At 37.7% G+C, this 19,027-nt stretch overlaps 2 protein-coding genes across 2 annotated transcripts in view; one reads left to right on the forward strand and one right to left on the reverse strand.

Annotated features, from left to right (window-relative positions):
* The window catches only part of fbxo9 (F-box protein 9), an 884,197-nt gene that overhangs the window by 188,295 nt on the left and 676,875 nt on the right, over positions 1 to 19,027 (reverse strand). The window lies entirely within an intron of this gene.
* plpp4 (phospholipid phosphatase 4) overlaps positions 1 to 19,027 on the forward strand; it is a 127,275-nt gene that overhangs the window by 75,324 nt on the left and 32,924 nt on the right. Inside the window, exons 2-5 of the mRNA XM_002664083.8 lie at positions 3,727 to 3,835; positions 5,419 to 5,509; positions 10,092 to 10,155; positions 12,429 to 12,553. Coding sequence (XP_002664129.3) covers positions 3,727 to 3,835; positions 5,419 to 5,509; positions 10,092 to 10,155; positions 12,429 to 12,553 — 389 coding nt within the window. The remainder of the gene's footprint in view (positions 1 to 3,726; positions 3,836 to 5,418; positions 5,510 to 10,091; positions 10,156 to 12,428; positions 12,554 to 19,027) is intronic.

Raw genomic sequence — 19,027 nt, forward strand, 5'->3', positions numbered from 1 at the left:
CATTTTATTTCTCAAAACAAGACATTTTGTTTTGCTTGTCTAGAAAATGCTTCTTAATATAAGAAATTTTAGATATTTGGACTAGAAATAAGACAAAAAATCTAAGTAAGAAAAGCATTTTTTGCAGTGTACAGGTAAGTGTGTTGGAGCAGGGAACTAAACTGTGCCCTCCAGGAATTGAGTTTGACATCCCTGCTATAGGGACATCAAGGGCTTATTTTACATCTTGTAAAAAGGGGCATAATAGGTCCGCTTTAAAGCTTATGAGGACACATTAATAAAAAAAATAACAGGCACTACTATAAAAATAAAAAGAGAACACTGCAAAAAGCGCTTTTCTTGCTTAGATTTTTTGTCTTGTTTCTAGTCCAAATATCTAAAAATTCCTAAATCAAGAAGAATTTTCTAAACAAGTAAAACATACTGCCTTGTTTTGAGAAATAATATGCCAATATTAAGTGAGTTTTTTCTTAAAACAAGCAAAATAATCTGCCAATGGGGTAAGCAAAATAATCTTACGTCAAAAGAAAAAACTAAAAAAACTAGAAAATGCTTCTTGATATAAGAAATTTTAGATATTTAGACTAGAAACAAGGCAAAAAATCTAAGCAAGAAAAGCATTTGTTGCAGTGTACATTTTGATTTCATGGCAACTTTAAGATCACATAGTGAGTGTTTTGATGTGAGGCATGATTCTAGGTAGTGAAGATCGAGCTGAAAGCATTTTTTAATATAGTAATGTAGAGTGTGACAATCTCGGCTCATTGCGTAGGGTTGTTTGAATTCAGACTCTAATTAGCTTTAGACAAGTCATTACCATAAAGAAGGATTTTTTCCTTCTCATTTTTAACTGCGCATCCCTTTAAAAATCTTCACACTGCATTTTCAGACGAGCAATGAAGAAAGAGTTGCCAGTGTTTACTCCTCCAGCAGCAGAGAAAACTACTCTGCCATAGTTTTGCCAGGATAGCCCGGTAAACATCCCCTTTGGAAGCACTAGCGCTGTGTGCGAAATCTCCTCCCTGGGGTCACTGCTACAGGACTGAGCATAGCGTATACCGCATGACAGATTAATTAAACACAATCTCTGGTAACAAGTAATTCTGAGTTAATGCCGCATGAATAACATTTCTCTCTTCGGTGCGCTCGCTCTCTCCGGAGGATTATATGGGCTCTCATTTGGAAAATAAAACAACACAAAGGAAAGAAAGCCCCGGTCTATAGTCTGTCCTCTCATCCTGCGCACAGTATATGATATGATGAATTATTGCTGCTCACCTCATAATATCTGAAACATCAGTTACTTATATTCACTCTAATGGTGCGAGTTAAAATCATATACAGGACAATACATCTACACATATTCAGATATATACTTTAATACGTCATGGGGTGTGTGTGTGTGTGTGTGTGTGTGTGTGTGTGTGTGTGTGTGTGTGTGTGTGTGTGTGTGTGTGTCCTGGAACAATAGTAGATGAAGGCATAAACTGAACCTCCGGCAGATCTCAGTGTGATGTATACCTGCAGAGATATTGTACAGAATAATCTCTTTAGAGATGAGTTATAAAGACCTTCATCCATCCAATATTCCTAAAATCCAGCAAATGGTAGGTAGGTAGGTAGGTAGGTAGGTAGATAGGTAGATAGATAGATAGATAGATAGATAGATAGATAGATAGATAGATAGATAGATAGATAGATAGATAGATAGATAGATAGATAGATAGATAGATAGATAGATAGATAGATAGATAGATAGATAGATAGATGGATGGATGGATGGATGGATGGATGGATGGATAGATAATTGATAGATAGATAGATAGATAGATAGATAGATAGATAGATAGATAGATAGATAGATAGATAGATAGATAGATAGATAGATAGATAGATAGATAGATAGATAGATAGATAGATAGATAGATAGATAGATGGATGGATGGATGGATGGATGGATGGATGGATGGATAGATAATTGATAGATAGATGATAGATAGATAGATAGATAGATAGACAATGCAAAGTTTTTGAAACTACAATTGCTGAGTGTCTGACACAGCAAACATTGCACATTTGAGTTAGAAATGTCTGCACATGCTCTTATGTTAAAAGAGGAAAAAAGTGTGGGTATTTTATCCCCATCGCTGGTCTTTCCTCTGTGATGATCACTGAAACTCGCTCAACCATAGAAAAGCACTCGCTGAACACTTTATGTTTAATACATTGAGTGAAATGTTTTACAGCAGGGTTCTTCTGTTCCAACCTGACAGGAAAACTCACCTGCAGAGTTCAGATCAAACCGGACAAAACCTATGATTTTCTAGTAGACTGGAGAATTTCTTTTTATGTGCCAGATTAGCTGGAGTATCGGGCGGCTGAATGTAATCAGGCCAAATTCTGAATTAAATTACTAAATCCAGTTTTGGGATTGATCTGGACCTGTTATGCAACACCTTTCAGTAAGATTGGGATATCGCTACTACTACTACTACTGCTAAAATTGATAGTAATAACAATATAAATAACAAAAACAAAAAAAAAATAATAATATAAATAATAACAACAGTAATAATAATAGCAAAAATGATAGCAATAACAACATCAGTAATAAAATTAATAATAATTAATATTATTAATATAATAATAATAATAATAATAATAATAATAATAATAATAATAATCTGATTGCAGCAGAAGACTTCATTTTAGGAAAACAAATGCAATAAAACTTTAATACAAATATAAAAATACACAATTTGTATTTGTGTAATGTAAATATTACACACTTTTATTCATATATTTTGTATTTGTTCACTTTTAGATATGCAGCCTCTTTGTGAATTAAAACGAAATTGTGACATTGTCGCTGAATTAAATGTTTAGTTTCAAGTTCAAGTTATTTCAACTTACATCTGTTAAATTGAAATTTGTACAACTTAAAAAATAAAGTTGAATGCTGATTCACTTATTAAAATATGGCAAAGTAACACAATGTATATAATGAGTTGACAGAATGTTTATATTAAGTTTTGTGAAACAACAGAACCTGATCTTAACTAGATTTGTCAACCCAAAACTTACTCTGCTTGTAAACCCAGAGTTAGTTCAACTTATTTTGTGCAACAGACCTCTGATCTTTTTGTCATCCCAAAACTTCCTCTGCTAGTAAACACGGAGTTTGTTCGATATTTTTTGTGCAACAGTCCTCTGATTTTTACCAGCTGGGATTTGTTTAATTTTGTCAACTGAAAACTTCATCTGCAACCCTGAGTTGGTTTAACTTGTTCTGTGGAACAGGCTTCTGATCTTGACCAGCTTTGATTTGTGTGGTTTTGTCAACCCAAAACTTATTCTGGTAGTAACCAGGAGATTGTTCAACTTGTTTTGTGGAACAGGCCTCTGATTTTTACCAGCTGGGATTTGTTTGATTTTGTGAACCCAAAACTTACTCTGCAACCCTGAGTTTGTTTAATTTGTTTTGTGAAACAGGCCTCTGAATTTAACCAGCTTGGATTTGTTTGGGCTTTTTTCAACCCAAAACTTACTCTGCAACCCTGAGTTTGTTTAACTTGTTTTGTGGAACAGGCCTCTGAACTTAACTAGCTTGAATTTATTTGGTTTTGTCAACCCAAAACTTCCTCTGCTAGTAAACCCGGAGTTTGTTTAACTGGTTTTGTGCAACAGGCCTCTGATCTCCGTTTTTAATTTTTTTTTTTTTTTTAGGTTTACAGAGTTCCTGGAGCCGTTTGAGAGGATTATCCAGCCTGAGGAGCTCTGGCTCTACAAGAACCCTCTGGTGGAATCAGACCACATCCCAAAGAGAGTCATGTTTGTAAGTGTAACTCGTTCTTGCTTCTAGTTGGGTGTCTTTTGTTTTGCACTTTAGTCCTGTGCTGCCTGTTTCCTCTATAAGTTGGTTTCAATCCTAACATGAAGCAAATCTTTACATGGTTTGTGAAAAAGAAAAAAAATACTCAACTTGACATGAATGTACTGTAGATCTTTAAGGTCGACATTAGACTGAAGTTAAGATAAGGCCACTGCTAGGAGGTTAGGGGGAAAGGGAGGGAGGGAGGGAGATTATTGTACTATTATTATACAATTATTATACTATTATTACCACCCCCCACTATATGTTGTCATGGGGCCTGTACTTGCTAACAACTCCCCTGGTAAAGATTGTTATCTTTTTCCAATATCTTGACATACATCTAAATGAAATGGTCCTAAAATGAGAAAGACGTGGGGCAGTGCATGAATTTGTCCTTTGGAAACCCTTTGGATCGTTGGAAGAAGGCCGTTGCTAACAAAATGGTAAAAGATGGATGAATGAATGAAAGCAAGGCAAAAATGAGGTGCACTAATAGTCTTGCCCTCAAATTATTGGTTGGTTGCCATGCCCTTAAGGGCTCATTGCCCCATCTTAAATGACTGATTCTCCCACCCTAAACACTCATAGCCTCACCCCAAATTACTGGTGGCCCAGTAATTGTGATTTCAACTGTACTTCAACACACCTAAACAAACATTTCAACAACTTCCAATTCATGCACAATTCCAATGCCACAGCCATATCACCCTGCAGCCCAAGACTGGTCACTGGTCACTGAAGCTAAGCAGGGTTGAGCCTGGTTAGTACCTGGATGGGAGACTACATGGGAAAACTAGGTTGCTGTTGGAAGTGATGTGGGTGTTTCCAGCAGGGGGCGCTCAACCTGTGGTCAATGTGAGTCCTAATGCCCCAGTATAGTGAAGGGGAAACTATACTGTCAGTGAGCACCATCTATCGGATTATACGTTAAAGTGAGGTCCTGACTCTCTGTGGTCATTAATAATCCCAATGCACTAATCGTAAAAGAGCAGGGGTGTAATGGATACTGCACACTGGTGGTGGTGTGGAGAGACCCCCCTTTTGATTTCGAAGCACTTTGGGTGTTTGGCCATACACTATAAATGCGCTATATGAATTAATACACACATTACATTACATTTACATTACATAACGCAGACTGTAAATGTCTCTAAAATGTGACTCTTAAAGCTAAAAACTGAATGAACGCTCCAAGTCCTAAAAATCAGTATCGACAAACCTCTGAACTGAAAAACACTGCAGTGGAGGACTAAGCGGAGTGATTTTGAGGAGTGTTTTTAACTTTCTCTGCTTTGAGAAGTGTCTGATGTCTTCAGAGAGCGTGAAGGACCTTTGTGTGGGAGACTTATTTGCTCATATTTTGCACCAGGTGAAAAAAGCACACAAGATATAAAGACATTCGTATAATGAAGTTGCACAAGTCAGGCACATCGGGTTCTTTAGGATAGGGGAAGGGGGAAAAATCAGCTTTCTATCATAATCAGGTCTGGTTTGTGTGAAATGGGATGCAGCAAAATGATATTGTGTCTCTTTTTTTCTTTCAGGCAATTTCATTCCTCACCCCTCTGGCTGTGATATTCGTGGTGAAGATTATACAGAGGACCGACAGGACAGAAATTAAAGAGGCTTGTTTGGGTGAGTAACCAGACCATAGCCAAAAGATACAGTCAACACAGTCATTTTTACACAGTTGGTGTTCCTATTTAGCTAAACGTGGTACAAACAGAATAACTAAATAAATTATATTGACAATAATACACATATGTATTGTACTATGCGCCGAATGTGCGATGTAAATATATTCACACTCAAAAACGGCCTCACATTGAAACTAAGCCACACTTATAAAGTCCACAGCCAATAATATACAGAAGGCAGTATAAGTACAACCATTTCAGACCTCTAAAGCTTTCCATAGGAAGCTTTACAATATTAAGCCACATCTGGAGCTTATCTAACAAAATAATTTAAGATAACAGTTCAAAATTACAGTAGTAAACCCAAATTTATATATATAATGTTTTTTAAAGAGCAAAAATTCAAGAGAAAAAACGATTTGATAAAATTTTGTTGAAAATTTGTAGTTTGCCTTTTTATATTTTGCATGAATTAAAGTGTATTATCTTTCTATTTCTAAAGACGTTCGATGACTAAAATATTAATTTAATAAATATATCCGTTTAATAAATCTTAAGACAAAATTTTAATAAAATTGTAATAAAATTTTGTACAAATAATTAAAAATACTTTGCCTATAGTCACTGAGAAATAGATAAAAATATTCATTTTTAAAATGGGGTGTGCTCACTTAGGCCCCGTTTACACTAGTGTGTTTTAGATTTAAAACAGCGTTTTAGATTAAAAACGATCCACGTCCACACTATCGTTTCACCTAGCGTTTCGGAACATATCTCCGTCCACACTACGACACCACAAACATATATCACGTGACCATTCGCGCACTCTGGGTATGCGCATTCTAGTATAAACAGGAAGCATGCGTCTCGTTTGGCATTTGGTTATTGTTAGTCAACAAACCCCGGTTGAACAATGAACGTGATGGCAAAGAAAGCAAGAGAGGTATTTTTGTGGACAGACGACGAGGTCGAGTTGTTACTAAACGTAACAAATAAATAACTATAAATAACAGACAATAGTGCAGACAACGCTACCATTTCTGTGTCCGTGTTGTTGTTTATAGTGAAGGCTGGTCTGCTGTCTTCCGGTAGCGTTAAAGCCATGTGTTATAGTCATGTGGTAGGGGCTTGACGAATAAGGGAAGGATATGCAATGACACAAAAGCTCCAATCAGGTAGCGAATCTCAGCAGTTCCGCCTCCGTTTTCAGATGTCTCCGTTTTCCCTCATCCACACTGAGACGGAGCAGCAGCGTTTCAGAATGAAAACAGCCTCTCCAACATTTCCAAAACGATCCGTTTTCGGCGCTCGAAAATTCCGGCATAGTGTGGATGGATGGCGTAACCGTAGCAAAACTTATGCGTTTTCAAACTAAAACACATTAGTGTAAACGGGGCCTTATACTGAGCACTGTAAGTGTGTGTGTGTGTGTGTGTGTGTGTGTGTGTGTGTACTGTAAGCAAGGAAATAAGTGTAAGTTAAGAATATGAAGTATTGCGTTCATGCACAAATGTCATTGCTTCCTGGGAATAATCAGTTTGTTTATTGCATGCTTCACACTAATACTTGTGTCGTGTCATCAACACCTGTTTAATTTGATTTCTCTGGTAATTTTCCCCCCAGTTTGTGTTGACCCAGTGTTTCCTTTGTTCCGCCACTAATCGGTTGTCATGGACATTAATTCCCAGCACCTGCTTGTGTTTAGTAAATCAGTCTGTTATTTAAGCCCTCTGTGTTTCCTCACGTCCTATTCTGATGTCTCATTTATAAATGTAGCATATGCGGCCGGATATGTGTGTATGCCACTTTCCATGCACAGATTGTGATCTATGAAAAATAAACTAGACAGGCAAATGTTTGCAGCTGTGTGTAAACTCTTAAGTACACTTATTCATTACTTTATACAAAGTCAATGGCCTCAAGTTCAGTGGTTCTCAACCACGTTCCTGGAGGGCCACCAGCACTGCATGTTTTTGATGTCTCCTTTGCCTGTCACCCCCATTACAGCGCTTTCAGTCTCTGCTAATGAGCTGATGATCAGAATCAGGTGTGTTTGGTTAAGGAGACATGGAAAATGTGCAGAGCTGGTGGTCCTCCAGGAACGTGGTTGAGAAACACTGCTTTAGTCAATCCTATATACTAAATCCGACTCCCCTGTTTCTCTCACCCTCTAAATGGTAATTTGGAGGGTGATCTATCCTATTCGGAATGCACCATCTCTGTGCACATGGTCTGTACCATGACATTTGATATCTTCTGAGCATGAGTGTCCACCTTACATTCTTTTATATAATGCTGTGACCCTACTGCCATATCTTGTTTTGGAAGAATCCCCCCTTCCACCCCATTTCCTCCTTTTCTACTTTACTAGGGGGAGCTCTCGAGACTTACCTGATCTCGGACCCTCTAAATGCTAAAAGACTTGGTGGAACCCTGGGCTCAATTATCTCTGAGCTCAGGGATCTCTCCCGGGACAGTTAGCCAAACCTGCTAAAAGCATTAAACAATATCTAAGTGTGAATCTTCTTCATCTTTCCCTCCAGGGATTCCCACACACACACTAAGTCATGACACTAGCACCCTTTTTATATGGGATCTGAAACGCTACAGTGTTACATCTGGTTAGTTTTACCTTATTTGCATGCTGCATTTGCATATTGTTTTATTTACTCAGCATTCTGTCTCCACGGCCACTTTTAACATTTCATACTCTTCGCCTCGAGCTTTAACAAGCCGGCTGGATCTCCAAGTTGGTTTTCTGCAAGGCAAACACACTCACACGGGGACTTTTCAAAGAACTTTTTTTTTTTACTTTGGACAGAATTGTATCTGTGCAGTACACTATTTTTACTCCGCTACCACTGATATAGAATGCTTTATATTGCATAATACATTCCCTGTGTCTATACTGTATTTTTCAGCATACTGCAATGCTGTCTGTATTGATTCTATTGAAGCAGTATGAGTAAAATAACACTTCTTCATTTAGTGTAATAGAAATGTTTACACTAAGCTTGCATTAATTAATGTATTTACTAACTTAAATTTAGAATGAAGGGCAGCACGGTGGTAAGCCCTTTCTCAGGGGCGCTGCAGGCCACCACAGGCCCTCTGTCAATCTGAAAGTGAAGAGCATGGGGGGAAGGGGGGGTATTGGGTGGGTTTGGGGGGGTTGGGGTGGTGAGGGATTATCGCAGATGAAACTTAAGAGAGCGAGGGGTGGAGGGGGGGTTGCAGGCGGTGATGATGAAAGTGTAGAGCGGGGGGGGGGGGGGGGGGGGGCAGTCGCCAATAAAATGGGTGGGGGGGAGGGGGGGCGTGGCCTTAGATTCATCATACCTTACATCACCCCAACAACCTCACCCACCCCTCGACCCCATCCCCCCCCCCACACGCACACCCCAGCCCACTACTCAGTGAAGGGTCTTAAACAGTTGACTATCGTTTATAACATTATCAGATGGTTTAAACAGATGAACGGGACCTAGAATAGAAGCTCTCAGTGCTAATGAACCTTCTACAACTATCTCATCTTGACGTCAATCTCTTCTAGCTTTATTTCTGTGTAGCATATAGATAAGATCGCTGTGTAATACAGTAGTGTGTATACAGTAATTATCGCTTATTTCGGATGTTCATACATCGGCGTGTTCACAGTTATAGTGAGCTCACATGGACAGATGGAACCAATCTGTAAAATAACCCAGCAGGCAAACAACATCATAAGATGTTTATATTAGGTTAGGTTTGGGTCTCCTCAAAATTTAATTCCAGATTAGTATTCTTCGCCAATTCTAAACAGTGAAATCATATTAGCAGCCAATGGCTATCAAAGTACACTTTGTTCAGTCAATTAAATAGTGCTAATGTTGTTTTGAAGTCATACTTACATTAGATTTCAGACCCAATATTCAAAGTAGCGTTGTAAACAATATAGAGTGCATGTCACTGAACCAATGTGTGAATATATATATATACAGTTGAATTCAGAATTATTAGCCCCCTTTAAATTTTTTGGCTTCTTTTTTAAATATTTCCCTAATGATGTTTAACAGATTAAGGAAATTTTCACAGTATGTCTGATTATATTTTTTCTTTTGTAAAAAGTCTTACTTGTTTTATTTCTGCTAGAAGAAAAGCAGTTTTTAATTTTTTTACACCGTTTTAGGGACAAAATTATTAGCCCCTTTAAGCTATATATTTTTTCGATAGTGTACAGAAAAAAACACTGTTATACAATGACTTGCCTAATTACCCTAGCCTGTCTAGTTAAACTAATTAAGCCTTTAAATGTCACTTTAAGCTGTGTAGAAGTGTCTTAAATAAAGAGTATAATCTTATGTACTGTCATCATGGCAAAGATCAAATAAATCAGTTATTATAAATTAGTTATTAAAACTATTATGTTTAGAAATGAGTTGAAGAAAATCTCTCCGTTAAACAGAAATTGGGGAAAAAAATTATCAAGCGGTCTAATAATTCACGGGGGCTAATGATTCTGACTTCAACTGTACCTCAATTATTTAGTGTTTATTATGTTAAACTCCTAAATTTTTCTCTTATTCTTCTGTGTTTTGCAGCGGTATCTCTCGCACTAGCTTTGAACGGCGTCTTCACAAATACTATCAAGTTGATAGTTGGCAGGTAATGCACAAACACTGATATCCACACCATCTCCATTATAAGCTATGTTCTGGGTTAGAAAAAAACTAAAAATGAATTACAGAAAGGATTTTAGACTAGTAAACCAGACTCTAGTTTCATATACAAAATCAATTGAATTGTACCACACATAGCCATAGTTCACTGATAAGCTACACAAAATTGCATTCAACATCGAAATTGGTGTAACTGGACAATAATGACATTGAGATGATCGTTCTGTGATAATAACAGCTGTTTGCTTAGCTTCTCACTGAACTGTGTAGTAAATGCTGCATGTTAAAATACCACATATAGTAACATGTTTTTACTACAAACTCGCATCATAACTTCAGTCGAGTGTTTGAAATGAATCCTCCTTTGAAATGATTTAGTATTTGTGATGATTACATTTTCAGTTTATTGCAATGCTATGGGGATTTCCTAGGTTTCTTCTTTGTGGACATATGGAGTTTTTGCATGAGAGCGTCCTCTGGACTTTGGAGGAGAGTAGTATGGATGTAATCTTGTAATCTTAGAGCAGGATATAATGAAACGTATACCAAAACATGAAAATCCTAAATATAGTGAGTGATGCTCATTGTGAATAGGCTTGCACAATAAAAAGTGACCAGTTTATCCGTTGCCTTAAAAGAAACACATTGATTTTAATTTTTAAAAAAAGACAGTAAACCTATTGAGCTAACTTAACGTTTATATTTATGCATATAATTTGTTTACTTAATAATCATAAGGCAATGAGTTTACTCTCTTTTTTTATTTATTTACTTTTTATTAGGTTCATCTTAGGTCAGACAATAAAATATACATATTATTGATACATATAGATATATGCATTTGTAACCCTGCCGGTTCAACACTACCCAACCCGCTCCGAACTGGGATCGAACCGGGATCCTTCCGCATGGGAGTTGGTTGTTCTAACAAGGAGGCTAAAGACCATGGCCTCTCGCATCTGTTGCTAGAGCACCTTTAGAGGTCAGAGGTTTACCTGCACAGCACTTACTAGCTGGCCTCCGTTACACTCAACCCCCTAAACCTCACTCCCATCCGAGTCAAGGCACCAATGTACCCGGCCGGTCCAACCCACTCCGAGCTGGGATCGAACCGGCGACCTTCCGCATAGAAGTAGGTTGCTCTAACAAGAAGGCTAAAGACCACACTGATACAATTCATTAAACAAGAAATTATCAGGAAAACATAATTATACAGTAAATAAGTATATAAATCGAAAGTAAAATACATATATACACAAGGATACACAAACAATGTACAACAAGGTAACAAATATGAGAATATTGCAAACAAATATGAGAATATTGCAAACAAACAAAAGAATAAATAAATAAATAAATAAATAAATAAATAAATAAATGTACATATTGATATAATAAATAAATTTATATATATATATATATATATATATATATATATATATATATATATATATATATATATATATATATATATATATATAAATTAGGAATGAGGAAGAGGGCCCCAGACTTTCTGAGACTGTTTTGCCTTTTATTTTATTGTGAACCGAATCTTTTCCATTTAAAAAAACAAATAAGAAGTCTAAAACTCATTGGCGATAAGAAGGAGGAGCTGCTGATTTCCAATTCATAACAATAAGTCGTCTAGCCAGTAAGGATGCAAAGGCTACCCTCTCGGCCTGTAATGAATTTAATTCAACATATTCTGGCAAGATTCCAAACAGTGCTAGGTCTGGGTCTATTGACAATAAAAACCGGGAAAAAAAAAAAAAAACACCTAAAGACTTCCCTCAAAATCAGTTTCTACTCTCTTTTTTAAGTCAACTAATCATTTTTACTGCAGTATAATACAAATACAATAAGGCAAAATTTGACTAATCACTTTCATCTAAATTAACAGGACAGAGCACAAATAATAATCAAATCAATAAGATAATGATTAAAATAAATAAATGAAAGAACAAACAAAAACAGACAGAAAAAACAATGTTACACTATAGGGTTTTCTGTCAATTGAAATTTTGTCAATAAACTAAACTTCTTCCTAACTTTCAACCCAACCCAACTCATTTTTACAGAACCTAAGACCCAACTAATTTAATAACAGTGATCGAATGGCCAAAAATCACCAGATTATCCATCACTGCAAATTGTAGTATTAGCCCTCACAACGTATACAGTTTAAAGACAGTATGCAAGATATTTCTGCTATTAATTATAATTGCGCTAATGTGTTTGTGGGCTTAATCTTGATTTCAGGCCAAGGCCAGACTATTATCAGCGCTGTTTCCCTGATGGCCAAATGAATGCCAAGATGCTGTGTACTGGAGAGCCAGACCTGGTGTCTGAGGGCCGCAAGAGTTTTCCTAGCAGTCATTCGTCCTGTAAGTACTCAGTGTGTTACCAATTTTGTCTGTCTTATTTTTATTAAGTGACAACAATGTAATCTGCTCCAAAGGACATCGAATGCATCTGCGAAACACGATACAATACAATAAGCACAATAGCATACATGCAGAAGGACTTCTGCAACCCAGTTCAAGTGCTTCCGGTGACAAAATTGGTACAAATTTGCTGTTTTTATGGTCTGGTTTCTTTAAAAATCAGTGATCTTCACTGTCTGACTGATATACCATATAAAGTGGGTCTCAAAATGTACAAGAAGCACTGCATTAATTTCTATTCTTCCACAGAATGTTTTTAAAATATACATATTATGCAAGATGACTTTATGTCAGCTTGTAAAATGAAAGTATGGTCCCACTTTATATTAAGTGGCCTTAACTAATATGTACTTACATAGTTTGTTACAATGTACTTGTTGTATAAATACATGTATTTACTGTTTACTTATACTTGATTAAATACATGTATGCAATTACATCTGTAATTAACTTTTGTAATTACATTTGTAAATACACTGTTGACCATCCCTTACACCTTAACCCTCCCTTAAACCTACCCATACCACCAAACCGGTCCATAACCCAACCTCTATCCCAACTCAAAAGCACCACAAGTGTTCTCAAATACATTATAAACACAGTAAGTACATTGTATTTATTTTTCTGATGTAAGTACATAGTAGTTAAGGACACTTAATATAAAGTGGGACCGAAAGTATTTGTTAGTATTGGCCAAAACAATTAGCTGAAGTCCCGCTAAAGGATTCCGCTTGCTCTTAAACCCTTTTTCGATGGGTTATTGTCACTATTTATAATGGCATAGCAGTCAAAATAGGACAAATGTGAACATGTATGGGACAAATTCTGGACCTTTATCAGTGAGGGGTCTTCTGAAGCACCCGGATCCCCCTGGCTGCAGGCCTAGAGAACTAAAAGACTAAAAGAAAGCCATACATCACGTCTTCAGTATGTGTCATCTGTGCAAAGCCTTTGGACTCATCTGGCCCTGAAACCCTCCAAGGTTCAGCGCGGGGATCTTAACAATGACAGACTATGATATTGTGTGAGTAATGAATCTCAGAATATACTGTGAATGCTCTTTGCAACATGGTTACAGCCAGGGCTGAACAGTAACTCATTTGATCACCAGCCACTGTGGCTGTAGTTGTCCAACATTACCAGCCACTCGCCATTTTCACTAGCCACAATTTTGTTGTTGGGAAAGAATATATTATGTGCAAAAATACGATTTTGACATGCTTAAATTACTTGATTATTTAGATTTTGTGGGATGTCCACATGCCTCCGAATTCATTTAACCTTTTGTGTATGTTGTGTATGAGCTTACTCAGTGAGCATGAGCACGTGGGTCATGGTTTCATAGTGTTGTGTTACAATTATTTCACATGACTTTTCAGAGCTCAAAGGATTTACCAAATTTATCTCTGCCCACACCAAATGTAAATAAAAAATAATTTCTTTGCCACAAATTTTAAATAATGTGAAAACAAGCAAGCTATAGCTGTATTGTAACGCAGGGAGTGACACCAACAACTGAGGTAAGATCCAAATGCAGGTTTATTCGTGGTCAGGAAGGCAATGGTCAATACAGGTGTAAACAGGTTTATGTAGGAAGTCCAGAATCGTAATTAGTAACAGGCGAGAGATCAAAAGGCAGGCAGCAGGCAGTGAGAACAAGAATACAAGGCTAGGTCAAAACACGGGTAAACAAGACAAGGAAACGCGTTGTAGTGTTACTTACAGTAAACAAGACTCGGCAAACTGAATAGGTGAGTGTGTGGCTTAAATAGTGTGTGCAATCAGTCTCTGACAATCCTTTGGTGGTGTGAGTGTAATCAGTCTAGATGAGGAAGCATGTGTGAGTGTGACCGGGGTGCATGTAAGAATATGTAGTCCATCAAAGGCGGAAATGTAGTCCATGGTTTGGTGAGTGAGAACCAGCGATCTATGGAGTACGATCGCTGGTTATCGTGGCATGTATACTAGTCTATTTAAAGGAGCGCTGATCACATCAGTTGGGTTTCCAGGCACTTTTTTTAAGCAAGGAAATGGGAGCGCACACGTGTTTAAAAACAGTCCCGTCAGCCTGATCTTACGAGAAAATGTACGTATTTTACGTTTTGTCTGTTTAGTGGCTAAATCGTACGAGTTCAGTACTACGAAATATTACGATTTTAAAAAGGAGGCGGGGCACCAAACCCCACCCCTAAACCCAACCTTCATTAGGGGATGAGCAAACCATACTAAATTGTACGAATTAGATTGTACGAATTCATACGAATTAGCCACTAAATCAAACATTTTCGAATTGCCGTGAGATTGTGTTGGTCACACTCATCACATCAGCTGTTGGCGCGAGTGATTATCCTCTCATTCGGTTTTCAGCAGCTTTCTTTTGCCCGAACGAACAAAATTATATTGGTCAGTCATGCTTCTTCTCTATTCTGCATTTGCATGTATACTATACTTCTTATTTAACAAAACATAAAATAAATAATAATTGTTGACACCAGTTAACTACGCATAAATGAGAAGTTAATATCCTATATCATGTTCATATAATGGTTAAAGTGAAAGCAACTGGTGCTGCTTACAAAAAAATGCCAATATGGAGCTCTTGAAAGCAGCAAGACTGTGGGTGCATGAACATCACTTTTTGTCTAGTTTATTTGAGAGAGCGCTGATCACATCCAGGCACTTTTTTCAAGCAAGGAAACGGGAGCGCACACGTGTTTTAAACAGTCACACCAGCCTGATGTTACGAGAAAACGTACGTATTTTACGTTTTTGTCTGTTTAGTGGCTAAATCGTACAAATTCAGTACTACGTACTACGAAATTGTACGATTTTAAAAAGGAGGCGGGGCACCTAACCCCACCCCTAAACCCAACCTTCATTAGGGGATGAGCAAATCGTACTAAATTGTAGGAATTATACTGTACAAATTCATACGAATTAGCCACTAAATCAAACATTTTCGAATTGCAGTGAGATTGTGTTGGTCACACTCATCACATCAGCTGTTGGCGCGAGTGATTATCCTCTTATTCGGTATTCAGCAGCTTTCTTTTGCCCGAACGAACAAAATTATATTGGTCAGTCATGCTTCTTCTCTATTCTAAGACTGCATTTGCACAAATATTGGGCCATCCTTATTGCCAAACCCTGCTTTTGAGAAAACTACAATTTAAAAATGATCAACCAGCCAAAGTGGCTAGTGGAGGTGGCTGTCTAACCACAGCTAAAATCCCCATCTGGCGGGTGTTAATGTAAAGCCCTAGTCACAGCCAATTAAGGTCTGAGAGGCATCTGTGTTTTATACCAGAAGCCCTCTTTTAAAGTGTTTGCTATGTGTCATTCAGAGAGAAAGAAAGAAGATAATAACGATGATGGAACAGTTGTTTTAGCCCTTTATTAGCCTGCTACACTGAGATTTGCGCATGTACATTAGAGACCAGGGGCCTCATGTATCAACGCTGCGTACGCACAAAAACTTTGCGTACGCCAGGTTTCACGCTCAGAATCGCTCACGTTTGGATTTACTAACAATGAACTGAACGTGGGAATTTGCGCAGGTTCACGGCAGGTTTCTGGCAGGCGTACGCACATTTTTTGTGCGTGTCTGTTTTATTTCCATTGGCGACTCCTAGAGGCAGTTGTGTTAAATTCCTCTCTACAAAGTGTCTGAGCCTTGCAATGGCAGCTGTATGAGACGGGTTCATATAGTAGGTATGTAAGATTTCCATACCATACAGTTGACCAGCTAAACATTAAAGCACAATTTGCAGCGGTCGCCTGTTTTCCCAATGTAATCTGAGCTATCTACTGCACGCACATTGCTATAAAGACACGTGAAGATAAATTTGCATGCGTGAATCAGAAACATTTCCATTCAATAAATGTGCAAATAAAATATGATGCACAAACTTATTGATGATTCCTACTTGTCTTTCTCGTGATAAATAGTGGGCAAAATATGATATGTAGCGGGGGAAAAAAAGAAGAATGAATTCATCAGACACTGGATTCGAGCCGAGTTATGCTCGAACGTGTCAGTACATGATCATATGCTTCTTATGAGGTGCGCCACTGAGACTGCGAAGGGTATTGCAACATTTTACAGATATAAACCACACTATTTCTTTTTTAAATGCACTCAGTGCGATGTTCAGACCCAACTGTGTTAACCGTATCAGCTAAACTCTCCCACTCTATTTTTTTTCTTTTGTTGTTAATTCCGCCGAACAAACTTGCAAATAACACCGCTTTTCTCCGGTCTACCTCCGAAAGCAGCACCTCCATTTCACATTCTGTTCAAAGTTTCTCTTTTTGCTTGCTTTTGCCATTGCTTTTTCGTTGGGTTTTTACATTAGCATAGTCATTAGCATATTCATACGGGGGAGGAGGCAGGGAGGGGTTTTGTGCTCGTGCATGTTGCGCTCAGTTTCACGTTCATTCGGATGTACAAAAGAATATGCGTGAGACTCGGCGTATGCAGTGTTTCATACATCTGAATTTTTTTCTGCGTACGCACATTTACAGCTTTGTGCGTACGCAATGTTTTAGTAAGATTTCCACGCAAGTCTTCGTACATGAGGCCCCAGGGATTTATTAGGCGGAAAGGTGCTTTGGTCACAGATGATATGGCACTTGGCACTTATGTCAAACGCAGTAGTTCTTCATTTCATCATGTAGACAGCAAAAATCTGTATTAAAGATGAATTTACTCCATATTAGGAAAGTGACAAGCCAATAAATTAAAACAGAAGCTCCTTATTGTGACTGCATCTCAAACCTTTAGCTCTGCTAGAAGGTTACACTTCAATGGCAATTTGCTGGAGCTTTTGTCAAAACTGCAAGGTGACATAAATGTTGAACTAATAAACTGAGAAAAATGCCTCACCAACGGATCAGAAGTAGAAATTAAGCCAGTCTAATTAAGACTTGAGCTTAGCCTGGTGCATTTTTATTTACATTGTACCTTTAAATCCCAAAACAAAATTAATCCTGAAAATACTGTTCGCATACAAATTCTAGCTACACATTCTGCACGAATCAAACAGCATCAGCGTTGTGTTTTCTAATGGACACAGTGCCGACTTCAAACAGAGAATAGTCTATTAATAATACATCTAAATGTAATGAAAACTCCCCAAACAGAGCAAAACTCCAGCTGGGAGTGACCAGACAAAAGAAAAACTCAGAGACAAAAAGATAACCCTTGGGCAGAGAGCGAAAAAGTCCACCAGCAGGGGGTGCTCTGATGAATGCCTGTGTGGCATCGCAGCATGGGGGATATAAAACACTGAGGGAGGAAGTTGAGTAGGAGATGAGAAGAAGCCAGCATCTACAGTGGAGATAGCAAGGCAAGCCTTGTGAATGCAAGAGAATATGCTAGAGCAAAGGGAAGGAGAAAATGAGTCTGGTGCAGAATACAGATCTAAACAAGGAGGCGTAAAAATCTGGAATCACCCAATCAAACACAGGAGGAAGCTTAAGAATCCACCTCTCAACGATCTTGGTGTATGGGCATGGTTCAATAAACTTGGATGCCAATTTGTACCCTGAGAGTCAGGTCATTGCTGGAGAGCGATACCCTTTGACCACAAACATAATACGGTGCAGGAGTCAATCAGCAGATGCTTTGGTCAGTTTATTGGCCAGGGACAAGGTGTCAAGACTGTCAGAACGAAATACAAGGCCAAATGAATCCTTCTTTGAGATGATTCTGTAGTTGTGACAATATTAGGCACGCTGACGTATCATTATTAGGCACGCTGAATCAATACTTCCACACAGTGATACCAGAATATCCAGAACATTTCCGGAATGACATTACCGGTAAATTCAGAAAAGCGCTGTTCTTCTAATTGTAATCTCTGTTTACAAGGATCTTTAGGCACTTTTTTACATTTCTTTTGGGAATGTCCCTCTCTCTCTCCTTTCTGGACTCAGCTCTCACAGGATTGATCATACTTGTTGGGAACTGAGATATGTTTGACTCCACGTCATTTTTTCATGAATGACTTCTGGGACCTGTCTGTTCAACAAAGATGTCTTTTGTTAACTGCTCTCACAGCAGCAAAAAAATTGCTGGTCAACCGCTGAAATCCTCCTCATACTATGGACAGACGAACCTGGACTGTTTATTTGTTGGACATTCTCTCGATGGAACTCTCAACTTCCCGTATACATGGTGCTAATATGAACTGTCAGTATATGGAGTTCAGCCTTTGATGTTGTGTCATGCTTTTTGAAGTCTTTGTAAAATTCCTTTGTAAAATTATTTGATTTGTTTATTTATTATTATTATTATTATTATTATTATTATTATTATTATTATTATTATTACTATTATTATTATTATTATTATTATTATTATTATTATTGTTGTTGTTGTTGTTGTTATTATTATTTTATACTTTTGAAGTC

The sequence above is a fragment of the Danio rerio genome, chromosome 13, assembly GCF_049306965.1.
Source record: "Danio rerio strain Tuebingen ecotype United States chromosome 13, GRCz12tu, whole genome shotgun sequence".
NCBI classification, from domain to species: Eukaryota; Metazoa; Chordata; class Actinopteri; order Cypriniformes; family Danionidae; genus Danio; species Danio rerio.